Source organism: Cololabis saira, chromosome 11, assembly GCF_033807715.1.
Source record: "Cololabis saira isolate AMF1-May2022 chromosome 11, fColSai1.1, whole genome shotgun sequence".
NCBI lineage: Eukaryota > Metazoa > Chordata > Actinopteri > Beloniformes > Belonidae > Cololabis > Cololabis saira.
In genome coordinates this window covers 43,008,077-43,021,946 of record NC_084597.1, presented here as the reverse complement: position 1 = coordinate 43,021,946, position 13,870 = coordinate 43,008,077, and the positions used below count along the sequence as shown (strand labels likewise).

Genomic DNA, 13,870 nt, shown 5'->3' with positions numbered 1-13,870 from the left:
TCACAACTTAGGAACATTTGTATTTGTATTCGTATTGAATTTTTTGTTTTATTTTTTTTGAATGAAATAAAGAATAAAATGAAATTAAATTAAGCTTATAAATCAATATGTGATCAAAGTTGAGACTTTCAACTCCCATTCAAAGTTTCCACCAGGAACACGGCCTCTACCCTTCTCAGTACCCGTCCCGCTTTGGTCCGTTCCCTCCTCACTCACAGCCCAGTGAAGCAGAGGCTTTTGCATCAGAATGATGGAGAAACATCTGGAAAAGGAAACGACCGTCTCAAGATCCAAAGCATGCGTCAGTCGTGTAGGCAGTATTATTATTATTATTATTATTATTATGGTATGGATACGTGAATGCTGACAGAAGTCTCCAGTTGGTTTGTGAGACATTCAAGTCAACATTCATTTCAGCTGCTTCCTTCAGGTATCGCCACAGCGGCCACCCGTCTCCATCTACCGCCGTCCTGTGCATCCTCTGTCTCACACCAACCAAGCTCATGTCCTTCGTCCCTGCATCCATACGCAGTACTCCAGTTGTAAAATAAAATCAAGGGGATATTATCATATGGGGACAGATAATTTGTGCTGATTACAAATAATATAATGTATTACAAATAATAGCAGTGACCAAAACACCTGCAGAAATACTGCAGGAATGACATAGCAGCAGTTAAATGCAGCCTTCTGTAAGCTTTAAATATCCACTGGGCTTACATCAAATACATCAAAACACAACAATAAAAAACACTTTTCTGAATTTATCAATATGACTCTGTCCTTCACAGGATAAGTAACATGGATCACTGCAAAAACTCACAATCTTAACAAGATTATTTGTCTTATTTCTAGTAAAAATGTGTAATTTTAGTTAAAAAAAAATCTCATTAGACTTAAAACAAGACTCATCACTGGAAAAAACAACAATTTTCACCTGTTTCAAGTAGATTTTCCCTTAAAATAAGTAGAAAAATCTGCCAGTGGAACAAGATTTTTTTGCTGGGAGTTTTTAATAACTGCAGTTTATCAACTACGGTAACAGAATCAGGTTCTTTTATACGATGTCTTGTTTAAAAAAAATTTTCAAACAACCACAGTGGCACAAAAGTTCAATACAGACGCTGAAAAACCTCAGACACACAAAGTTACTAACGAAAGACAAAAAACAGACTGACAACCAAGATGAGTGTACGAGTCCCAACCACAGACTCAACATGACGTCAAACAGCAGAGAAACGAGAAGGAAACAACCATCAACAAAACAGACAGAAACAAGACAGAAAATGATCTGCAAAACAAAAAAAAGGGAAGATAAATTTACACAAAATGAACAAAGAGGTGATAAAAAACACAACAAAACAAACAGAAGTAAGAAGAAGGCACACAGAATATGAGTAAAGATGACTGATAGATTTAACAAATCGTTAAAAAGATGAAAAACAAAGACGCAACTATAAATACAGACAAAATGACGGCAGACAATGAAAGCAACAAGAACAAAGACGTGACGACGGTCGAGACAGAGAAAAAAACACAAGTCAAACAAGGAACGAACAACCAGATGGAAAAGAACAAAAACCAAGATGTTTTACTTTGTGTTCACATCTCACTCTGATCTCTCATTTCATCTTATTCAACTAGATGTTTCCCACATTACTCCTTTTTGTCCATCTTTCCATCTCCTATATATATATATATATATAAAAAACGCCTGAAAATGTAATATTCAGGCTTAACCAATTTAAAAATGTAATAAAATCCAATAATGTAATAACTTCACCAATAATGTAATAAAATATCCTGACATTTTTACCGATAATGTAATACCTTTTTGGGAATTTATTACATTCTTAGGTGGGTCTTTTTTTTCCCAAACTGATAATGTAATACTTGACAAATAATGTAATATATATGTTCATTTTCAGTCCGGAGTTCTACATTTTGTGTTTTAAGTATCTAAGAATGTTATATACGCTGGATTTGAAACACCAAATTGCAGAATTTGAGTACCATGTAATAAATTCCCAATAATAATATAATAATAAGGTATTACATTATCGGTAAAAATTTAATTACAATAGCCGACAGGATATTTTATTAAATTATTGGTGAAGTCTTTACATTATTGGGTTTTATTACATTTTCGATTGAGTCAAGTGCAAATGTTATTACATTTTTAGGAAATGATGACGTTACAGGGTGCTACAAGGCCTCCTCTGGTTGCCATGGTTACCTGCCCTGGACAGCCTGAGCATCATGGGCATTAAAGCAAGAGTCGGCACAGAGGAACTTTTCTCTCTTTTTTTTATTTGAATGGAGTGAAAGTTCTACATAAATGAGGCCTCGCAGGACATGAACTCTACAAAAGTTCAAACTGAGCTGTAAAGAAAAAAAAAACAAAAAAAAAAAAACAACCAAAACGTTTCTGTACATTCTGTGAGATATGTCTGAGAAATGAGGCCCAGCACACTCCACCCCCACAGTAAAGCCCCCCCACCTCCTCATGACACTAGAAACACACCTGAGCCACCCCCACCCCCACCCCCGCCACCACCTATATATCACTCCAAAGGCTTATTCCACTTGGTTAAAATAAAAACTTTGCTTTAATATTTGGTTGTTACATTTTAACGAAGAGATTCTAGTTGCCTTTTTGTTTCTTTAATAGACTTTTTTTTTTTTTTCAGAAAAAAATGTAAACAATATTTTTTAACAATTAAACAATATTGCACTGATTTAATTCATACTCGGAACAGAACCACTCTTGATTTTCCTTGTGAGGGTATAAAAGTGATCATTTCGGGACATTTCTTGACACCTCACAAAAACCTCTTTCCGGGAAGTTTCTCTCGCATCTCAGCGAGCTTTTTCCAGGATCTTTGGATCATCTTGCCACTTCCTGATTGGCTCTCAGGAACGTCAGTTTTGGTTTTAATGTTCACTGACTAGAGTAAATGTCTTAAACTGAAGTGAGTCTCGAGTTTCCTACCAATGGGAAAAAGCTGAATTTAAATCACGTACATAATCAACTGGTTTTAATCGAGAGTTTTGGTTTCACAGAGCGACGTTGAGAGCAGCTCAGGAACGCCGGGCCTGGACTATCGGACGGTTCAGGAGCAGACGCGGTTACGTGACTGCCGGCTCGCCGGTCCACCGCTTCGGGTCTCCTCACTTTCTGTCATTACTCTGGATCTGATTCCGCTGCTTTATCTTTTCTTAATCACTTTTTCATTTATGAGTATCTGCAGCGAACAGTAACTCGCAGACAAAACTAGACCAGACCAGACCAAACCAGCCAGCGTTTCACGGTAATAATGAAGTGGAATAAACCTTTAGCTCTGCTGCCCCTCCTCCCTCACAACTCCAGATAGTTCAGTCTGTGTGTTGTAAAAAAAACCATCACATTGAACAGAGGGAACAATTAAAATATACATATATAGTATAAATGTCAATACTTGCTCTGCAGAGCTCAGTCACACTGTTGTTGGCTTAAGAAAGGACGTGTGTGTGTGTGATTGTACGTGTGTGTGTGTAGGTGTGTGTGTGTGTGTGTGTGTGTGTGTGTGTGTGTGTGTGTGTGTGTGTGTGTGTGTGTGTGTGTGTGTGTGTGTGTGTGTGTGTGTGTGTGTGTGTGTGTGTGTGGGCAAAAACACAGCATCTGAATGGGCATCATTCCCCCCAACTGAAACAGAAACATGGTGCACCGGGAGGACCAGCAGCCTCCAGTCTGGGTCGTTTTCTCTGCGTTCAGTCTGAAACTACGATATTTACTCGATGAAATAAATAACGGCTCGGACCGAACCGCCCCGGCCCGCTGTGGGGGAGGACGGAGGCGGGAGGGAGGGAGGAGGAGGGAGGAGGGAGGAGGGAGGAGGGCGGGACGGAGGGGGAGAGGGGACCAGGGGGAGGGACTAGGCCTGGGCGCTGGTGCCGTTCTTGTCGGGGGGCCCGGTGCCGGCCGGCAGGTTGTTGGGGGACGGCGGGGCCTCCTGCTGCTTGCTGTCGCGGCGCGGCGGCATCCTCTCGTTGATCCGGTCCAGCCCGCGGGCCTCCTCAAAGCTCTGGATCTTGTGCTGCGGGTTGAAGCCTTGGATGGCTGCAGGAGAGAGAGGCTGTTAGAGGGACGGAGCCAGAGACCGGGACCAGCAGGACCTGGACCTGGACCAGGACCTGGACCAGGACCAGGACCTCGATCTGGACCAGGACCAGGACAAAAGGCAGCAGAGTCAGAAACCCACTGGATCTGGTTGGTTGGGGAACTGATCAGTGGTATTGATCGGCAGAGAAGCTGCAATAAAGTTTAATCAAGTTGCACATTCTCTTCAGCCAGTTATACCGTATTGGCCCGAATATAAAACGACCCTGATTATAAGACGACCCCCTCTTTTTCAAGACTCAAGTTTGAAAAAATACTTTTTAAACACCAAATTTAATTTTTATACAGTACATCTGAAACAAATGATTATAACAATATATTCAAGAGAAAAAGCCTGTTATTTTGCCTCATTCAAATCATCATCTTGAAGTTTGCATCATAACTTCTCCTCAGCTGCCGGTACACCTGCCGATCTTCCACCCACTTTTCTCCAGATTGTCGCTACGTTTCTCCATTTTCTGTTATTTTCTTCTCTTTTCTTTCTTACAGCTATTTTTTATTTTTCTTCTTCATGCTACTGCTATTTTTATTTTTTCTTCTTCGTGACTGGGGTTCGCTTTGGCCTGGGGAGTTAAGTTCGGCATTTGCTTTAAAGATATCTGGCGCCATCTAGCGGTGTGAATGAGTATAACGTCTAGACCCCGAATGTAAGACGACGCCCACTTTTTCAGTCTTATTTCAATGCAAAAAACACCGTCTTATATTCGGGTCAATACGGTATAATGTCAGTTTGAGCAGGTTTTAAGTCCCGACAGAAGAAATAACTAATTTATTTATTATTTCAAAATGTAAAACATTCAATTAAAACAGCTATTTAAATACAACTTTGTGGACTAATATTAATTTCAGCCAGGATCAATATTTTAACATCAAATCACATTTTGATTAAACTTTTTTTTGTTTAACAAATGGCTATTTATTTTTAATTTACTTTAAAAAAAAATATTTTTTTTTACAGTTTTAATCACGCTTAAAAAAAAAGTTCTTTTTTTTAACAGCTGAAATAAAATTGATACATATTTCTGTCAGAATTATAATTTGAGAGGTTTTAATAAGGTTTTCATGTTAAAAGTTATAAATCTTTTCTATGAATAACATTTCTCTGCTCATTTTCAGACTTAGCAACATATGAAATATTTATGGTATTTACCAGCTAAATCCAACATTAACTGTAGTCTGACCTGACCCGGGAGCCAAACGCTCACATTTACTTTTACATTTATCAACCTGACCCATCAGACTTGCTGAGTCGTCAAGTTGGATGTTAATTTAAAGTCTCGTTGCTGCAATATTATATTTATTTTTTAATAAAAACACATTTCTGGAAGAGAAATAAAGAGCTTCACTCATTTCAGTGTCTATTTTAACTGGTCAGTGTGTGATCCTTGTATGTTACGCTGCTGCTGCAGCTTCATTTCCCAATCCTGGGATCAAAAATTACATCTTTATCTGGTCTATTTACTGAAAGAGATCATTTTAACTGTTCAACAGAAAGACTAACGTCATAAACTCAACTGTTTTCCTAATGTGACAGATCCTTAAAGGCCTCCCCCCCAAGTTGTTTCTGACCCTGCTGCACACATCATCATCATCATCATCACCACCACCACCACCACCATCATTATTATTATCATTATTATTATTGATACATGACGGCGACAGGAGATGAAAGAGTGAATGAACCAAAAGTTAAACTTACTTCAGAACAGGACAAAGACAGCGTGAAGACAAAGAAACAGACTTGGATTAAAGGCTCATTAATGAACAGACATGCCATGTTGGTTAAAACGCCCTTCCTACACGGAGTAAATGCTTTACTTTTGTTCAACTGCAGACTTATTAAAACATGTTAGTCTTTTTTTTTTTAAATGAAAAAAGGTGGTTCCTCCCAGAGCGGCGGGTCCAGCATTTGTAGGACCTTCATGTTTGTTTTAATCACCCACCCAGCTGCCTCTGGACCAGCACCGAGCCTCTAAAATCACATACACACCCGAGTATAGACGAATCCGGTGACCGGTTTGTGTGTGCCGCCATCTTGCGGCGGCGCCATCGCTGCGGTGGCAGGTGTCAATCTGCCACCGCAGCGCTGTTATTGTAACCTGACGCTCTACAGCATCATTATAGCTGGATTGATGATGTTAGACAGTGGCCTTCCATAAATAATGAAGGTATCTTAAATTAATGCTGATGTTAATTTATAAATAATGATTTGTTTGAGCGATAAGCAGGAAAGAATAGAGGAATAGGGAGATAAGGGAGTGTATGATTAAACACTGTAATATAGCTCTCTCCCCCTCCTCTCCTTACGAGGCACGTCTGCACAATTAAATATTACCTGTTTATGTTTTGTTTTATTTTAGGTATCCAAGAATATTTTATTGATCGCCTGGCGTCCGATGACGAAAAAAAACGCAATTACAGGTCTCTAATTGAAGGGCAGAACTATCTCAGCTCCGGATGATACATAATACATACATACATAACCCCAATCTGCAGATAAAACTAGTTTGTTGAGGAAAAAATATCAACTCTATTTGTAGCTGCAGAAGAAAAAAATGATCTCACGAGGAAAAGAAAAATATTGCTCACGCCATCGGAGCCTCTTCAGCATAAAAAAAAAGAAAAGAGAAGTAAGAGTAATAAAAAAGATGTAGGCTGCTGTATGTTGTTATATTATACTAATTTATTGAAACACATGGCGAGTCAAACATTTACCAAAGCAGCTGCCAAACACTAAACAAGGTAGTAAGACGGTGGTTCTGCAGAACTGCGGCAGTAAATCCTCATCGGAGCTTCATTCTTTAGTAGTGATTTCATATGAACCTAAACCATTAATAATCATTATTTTCTCCATATACCGCTCCCTGGCTTCCTTGTTTAAGGTATCCAGGTAAATTCCAGTTCCTTTCCAGCATCTTTTTTGGCGTTCCGTCTGTTGACTTGGTGAAACAGAAAAGTAGTTTTGAAAGTCCCTCCCGTCTTCATTCACTATCAAAACAAATGCACGTGACGGGACAGGAGTGTTCCGATGATACAAATACATTAAGAGAGTCTGGCAGGGAGCGGAGTAATAGATCCATACGTATATATGTCTATGGGCTGGAGCGGAGGAGCGGAGCCGCCACCGCAGTAATGGCGGCCGCTCGACTTCCGGGTTTCGCCGGATTCGTCTATACCAGACCAAGAAACTGTAAAAATCATCTGCATAAGACAGCGGTTTTCAAACTTTCAACAGTTTGAAAACCGCTGGCATAAGAGGTGTGCACATCTGCTGCTGATCAGCTCATCAAGAGCTGATCAGCAGCAGCAACCCCGAGACCCATTATGATTAGATTTTATTTGATTTAAACACACAATCGTGTAAAAGTGGTGGTTCACATGAGAGCAGCATTTGGTTCATCTAATCCAGGGGTCGGCAACCCGTGGCTCTTTAGTGTCGTTTTTAAAAAAAAATGTCCCTCTTTTTTTTCCTTTTTTTCTTCCCTTATCCTTTCCTTTTCAATCTCGCCATTTCGATTTTTTTCTTGAAATTTTTACCTTTTTCTCGCCATTTCAACTTTTTTCTCGACATTTTGACTTTTTTCTCAAGATTGTACTTCAACATTAATCTTGACATTTCAACTTTTTTCTCGAAATTTCGACTTTTTTCTCGAAGTGCATGATGAAAAAATAAATCTTTCCCCAGTTATAACTAATATAGAAACATCCAGCATGTCTTCATTCTAAGGCTGATACAAGACTTTTCATTTTTTGCGGCTCCAGACATATTTGTTTTTTGTGTTTTTGGTCCAATACGGCTGTAAAACATTTTGTGTTGCCGACCCCTGCTCTAACCCAACACATGTGAACCCTCTTGGAGTAATCTCCAGACACAGACAGACACAGAGACGCAGACGAACAGACGGACGGACGGGTTGCATACCTCGTGCCTCTTCTGCCTCTACGGTGGCTGTGTAAGCGTGAGTAGAAGTGCCATGCCCAGAACCAATGGAGAGAGAGTGGGAAGGTTAAATATCAGAGCATTCAGTCATCACTGCAATCAGTCAGTCAGTTAACAGGGAGTCAATGCTCACACCTACCACCCCCCCACCCCAGCCCACAGGTCAACATCATCATCATCATCATCATCATCATGGGGGGGTTGGGGGCAGGTGGACAGACATAAAACATCACAGCTGCCTTGAAAAGACTCCAGCAGGAAGTGAGCTGCAAGTTTTACAACCTCAAAAATGTGGATAAAAGCTGAGTGAAATGTTACGCACATGTTATACACTATCGTTTCTTTCAAAAATGAAACATATCAAATGCCTTAAAGGAAACATTTTGACCATGCAATAAAAACTATGAGCTTATTTTAACAGCAACGCAGCTCAAAGGTTGTGAGGAAGTAAGTGGAATTAAGAGGAAATGCCATCTTAAAAACTATTCAGGTCAACTCAACAGGTCAGTGACTTGGTTGGGGAGACAAGGATCTTGTGAGGGACACGGACTCCAACGTACAGATGGATGGATGGTGGTTCACCGACGTGAGAGAAACCGCAGAATGGGTGATATTTTACCGTTCACGATAAACCGTCAAAAGAATTCCCCATGGTAAGAATTTGTCATCTCGCAGTAAAAATTATAAATTCCCGTTGATGACATTTTTCTGTATATATATCAGATATCAGATTTATGGTTCTGTGTTAAATCCACGCACAACATACGTGAAGGAAGGAAGTAAGGAAGGAAAGATATGAGCCTGAAAGAAAGAAAGAAATGAGCCAGAATGAAAGAAAGAAAGAAATGAGCCAGAAAGAAAGAAATGAGCCAGAATGAAAGAAAGAAAGAAATGAGCCAGAAAGAAAGAAAGAAATGAGCCAGAAAGAAAGAAAAGAAATGAGCCAGAAAGAAAGAAAGAAATGAGCCAGAAAGAAAGAAATGAGCCAGACAGAAAGAAAGAAAGAAAGAAAGAAATGAGCCAGAAAGAAAGAAAGAAAGAAATGAGCCAGAAAGAAAGAAATGAGCCAGACAGAAAGAAAGAAATAAATGAGCCAGAAAGAAAGAAAGAAAAGAAATGAGCCAGAAAGAAAGAAAGAAAGAAATGAGCCAGACAGAAAGAAAGAAAGAAATGAGCCAGACAGAAAGAAAGAAAGAAATGAGCCAGACAGAAAGAAAGAAAGAAATGAGCCAGAAAGAAAGAAAGAAAGAAATGAGCCAGACAGAAAGAAAGAAAGAAATGAGCCAGAAAGAAAGAAATGAGCCAGACAGAAAGAAAGAAAGAAATGAGCCAGAAAGAAAGAAAGAAAAGAAATGAGCCAGAAAGAAAGAAAGAAATGAGCCAGAAAGAAAGAAAGAGCCAGAAAGAAAGAAAGAAATGAGCCAGAAAGAAAGAAAAGAGCCAGAAAGAAAGAAATGAGTCAGAAAGAAAAGAAAAGAAAATGAGCCAGAAAGAAAGAAAGAAATGAGCCAGAAAGAAAGAAAAGAAAATGAGCCAGAAAGAAAGAAAGAAAGGAGCCAGAAAGAAAGAAAGAGCCAGAAAGAAAGAAAGAAATGAACCAGAAAGAAATGAGCCAGAAAGAAAGAAATGAGCCAGAAAGAAAGAAAGAAATGAGCCAGAAAGAAAGAAAAGAGCCAGAAAGAAAGAAAGAAATGAGCCAGAAAGAAAGAAAGGAGTCAGAAAGAAAGAAATGAGCCAGAAAGAAAGAAAGAAAAGAAATGAGCCAGAAAGAAAGAAAGAAATGAGCCAGAAAGAAAGAAAAGAGCCAGAAAGAAAGAAATGAGTCAGAAAGAAAAGAAAAGAGCCAGAAAGAAAGAAAAGAAAATGAGCCAGAAAGAAAGAAAGAAATGAGCCAGAAAGAAAGAAAGAAAGGAGCCAGAAAGAAAGAAAGAAAAGAGCCAGAAAGAAAGAAAGGAAAATGAGCCAGAAAGAAAGAAAAGAAAATGAGCCAGAAAGAAAGAAAGAAATGAGCCAGAAGGAAAGAAAGAAATGAGCCAGAAAGAAAGAAAGAAAAGAAATGAGCCAGAAAGAAAGAAAGAAATGAGCCAGAAAGAAAGAAAGAGCCAGAAAGAAAGAAAGAAATGAGCCAGAAAGAAAGAAAAGAGCCAGAAAGAAAGAAATGAGTCAGAAAGAAAAGAAAAGAAAATGAGCCAGAAAGAAAGAAAGAAATGAGCCAGAAAGAAAGAAAAGAAAATGAGCCAGAAAGAAAGAAAGAAAGGAGCCAGAAAGAAAGAAAGAGCCAGAAAGAAAGAAAGAAATGAACCAGAAAGAAATGAGCCAGAAAGAAAGAAATGAGCCAGAAAGAAAGAAAGAAATGAGCCAGAAAGAAAGAAAAGAGCCAGAAAGAAAGAAAGAAATGAGCCAGAAAGAAAGAAAGGAGTCAGAAAGAAAGAAATGAGCCAGAAAGAAAGAAAGAAAAGAAATGAGCCAGAAAGAAAGAAAGAAATGAGCCAGAAAGAAAGAAAAGAGCCAGAAAGAAAGAAATGAGTCAGAAAGAAAAGAAAAGAGCCAGAAAGAAAGAAAAGAAAATGAGCCAGAAAGAAAGAAAGAAATGAGCCAGAAAGAAAGAAAGAAAGGAGCCAGAAAGAAAGAAAGAAAAGAGCCAGAAAGAAAGAAAGGAAAATGAGCCAGAAAGAAAGAAAAGAAAATGAGCCAGAAAGAAAGAAAGAAATGAGCCAGAAGGAAAGAAAGAAATGAGCCAGAAAGAAATGAGCCAGAAAGAAAGAAATGAGCCAGAAAGAAAGAAATGAGTCAGAAAGAAAGAAAAGAGTCAGAAAGAAAGAAAAGAGTCAGAAAGAAAGAAATGAGTCAGAAAGAAAGAAATGAGTCAGAAAGAAAGAAATGAGTCAGAAAGAAAGAAAGAAAAGAAAAGAAATGAGCCAGAAAGAAAGAAAGAAAGAAAGAAAGAAAGAAAAGAAATGAGCCAGAAAGAAAGAAAGAAATGAGCCAGAAAGAAAGAAAGAAAGAAAAGAAATGAGCCAGAAAGAAAGAAAAGAAATGAGCCAGAAAGAAAGAAAGAAAGAAAGAAAGAAAGGAGCCAGAAAGAAAGAAAGAAAGAAATGAGCCAGAAAGAAAGCAAGAAAGAAAGAAAAGAAATGAGCCAGAAAGAAAGAAAGAAAGAAAGAAAGAAAGGAGCCAGAAAGAAAGAAAGAAAGAAATGAGCCAGAAAGAAAGCAAGAAAGAAAAAGAAAGAAATGAGGATAAATTCCCGTTGATACGTGTTTGTGTAACAAACATGGAGGATCTGAGTCATTCCAGTTTTGCAGTACAGGTATAACTCATTTAATTGGTTGTTATTAATGTAATTGGTGTAGTTTAGTAGTATTTAGTATCTTTTAGAGCAGTGTTTTGGGGGCTCCAAAGACTCAATGTGGTGATAGATTTATAGTTAAAAAGATGGAGTTGGTATTATTTTATCGTCATTTTTATCGTTATTGGGATAAATGCCAGAAATGATCGTGATACATTTTTTGGTCCATACAGCCCATCCCTACTACAGAGAGGTCAAAAGAATCTGGAGAAATCTCTCTGTACGGTACAAGCCCGGACACCGACCGGCCGAGGCCTTCAGGGTCCCAGACAGGATGAATAAAAGCCTGATCCTGTGGCGGACGTAGGGGAACTTGAAACCTGAAATCTCCCGTCTCAAACACAGCTGGGGGAGTGGCCAAAGACCCGGCCTGGGGGCATGGGAACTGAGATTTTCTTTAGATTAAATGATGAACGCCCCCCAGACTAAAGGAGATCCGGCTCGTTACCAGCGCTCAGTTTTAAATCCTGTATCTCTGACGGCGCGGAACTGCAGCTGGAACATCTGGAACTGAAACATCAGCACCCAAAGGTTTAACGTAGGTTTTAGAGGAACGCATGTTCTCATCCGGACGCTGTTTGGAACGATGTTTTGGAGGCAGATGAATGGCTAGTGATGAGTCGGCCCTGTGGGTTGACGCCGACCACTGATGGTTCTGCTCATAGTGTGAACGTTCAGTTTAAAGAGGATCCGTCGGGGACTTTAACTGGTTTGTTGTTTTACGTGCGTGTTGACGCTCAGTTCCAGGGTGCTTTTAAAGAACTGAGCGGGTTTTGGGGTTTTCGTCGTTTTAGTCCATGTTCCAGACCAGATATCAGCACCACTCAAGGTGACCAAACTTACTTATGATTTTTGAAAAGATCCATGTCTGTAGATGATATTCTGGTATGATAACCTTCCTGAGTGGCAGCTGGATCAGAGTTATCAGCTCATGAAGTTACCACCTCCTTCAGGTTCATTGATGATTCTAAATTGGGTATATTATACATTTCCTGAATCCTTATGGTCCTGTGAGTATTCCAGTTTTTGTATTTTTTTTTGTATTTTGTGTCTCTAATGTTGTTTATAAAACTAAGCTGGTTCCTTATCTCATTGTTATGTCCTTTATGTCGTGTATTTGCAGGATAAAGACCAGTTTGTGACATTAGTGGCTGTTATAGTTTCATAGGAGCCTAATGATGCTCTTCTAGTTTAAGGCTCAGAATGACCTGTAACAATGATATAGTAGGTGTATATTATACATTTACTGAATCCTTATGGTCCTGTGAGTATTCCAGTTTTTGTATTTTGTGTCTCTGTTGTTCCTAGATGACACAGGGCTAAAAGATAGTATATCATTTAGGCGAAAATTGTGTTAAAAATATGTGTTGTTTATAGTTTAAAGAGCTGCAGTGACCTCTATGTTGGTCAGAAAGATTCACATCTTAGCTTGAATGAATGCTTAAAATGATACCAAAGACAATATAGTGAAACATTGACAGATTTCCTGTACATGAGTCTAAACCAGGATATGCACCAGCATCTAAAGTGTAATTTTCTGAACTTCATGAGCTGATAACTCTGATCCAGCTGCCACTCAGGAAGGTTATCATAGCAGAATATCATCTATAGACATGGATCTTTAAAAAAAATCATAAGTAAGTTTGGTCACCTTGAGTGGTGCTGATATCTGGCCTGGAACATGGACTACGTTGGCTCTTCTCTCTACGAGCTCTTTGTCTTTTCAAGGCAGCAAGGTGCAGATCTGAGACCAGATTGCTCCTTGGCCAGCTAACGGCTCGCCGCCGTGCGCTGCAGCGTTGGTGGGGGGGCGGGGGCAGGTCGTCAGCGTTAGTGTCGGGGTGTGAGTGCAGGCAGGAGGACGGGGGGCGGTTAGTGTCAGCTGGACTCCGGGTTAGCGTCTGCTGGGATGCGTTCACACTCACCGCTCTGCAGCGTCTGGCGTCCTCCGGACAGAACTCCCATAGGCAGCGTTCCCGTGGGAGTCAGCCCCTTCAGCTGCAGCACGCTCTCGTTCTCCTCCCTGAGGAAACACAAACGCACACGGCTCAGCATCCGGGCTGAACACAGAAACCCCCAGACAGGCCTCCCTCTGCATCCCTCTGATGCAGACCTTTCAGCAGAGACGCTTACACTTCTCTAACTCACACAAGGGTCATCTAAGGACACTTTACAGGGAAAGTAGTAGGGGTGGAACAATATATCGTGCCACGAAATTTCACGGTACAAAAACGTCACAATACGTGTTGTGGAGGTGACAAAGTGTATCGCGATATTGGGTTATTAATATTAATCTATTGTGTTGACTAGTAACGCACATCCGACCGCGACTCGACCCGCGGACCAAAATCTTCCTCCGCTCAGAAGAAACTAGTACAGTTTTGGTCCCGATCACAGGACTCTTGCAGGGTTTTGAGCTCTG

At 39.8% G+C, this 13,870-nt stretch overlaps 1 protein-coding gene across 3 annotated transcripts in view; it reads right to left on the bottom strand.

The window, feature by feature from the left end:
- Window positions 1-2,291: 2,291 nt before the first annotated feature.
- Window positions 2,292-13,870, bottom strand: part of ppp3ccb (protein phosphatase 3, catalytic subunit, gamma isozyme, b) — a 46,100-nt gene continuing 34,521 nt past the window's right edge. The window contains exons 12-14 of one of the 3 annotated variants that reach the window (XM_061734562.1): window positions 13,374-13,471; window positions 8,082-8,108; window positions 2,292-4,090 (exon numbers count right to left, since the gene is read on the bottom strand). In XM_061734562.1, coding sequence (XP_061590546.1) covers window positions 3,915-4,090; window positions 8,082-8,108; window positions 13,374-13,471 — 301 coding nt within the window. In that variant the 3' untranslated portion in view covers window positions 2,292-3,914. Of the gene's footprint in view, window positions 4,100-8,081; window positions 8,109-13,373; window positions 13,472-13,870 lie in introns of all 3 variants that reach the window. The other 2 variants (XM_061734561.1, XM_061734563.1) reach the window with 2 other exon arrangements.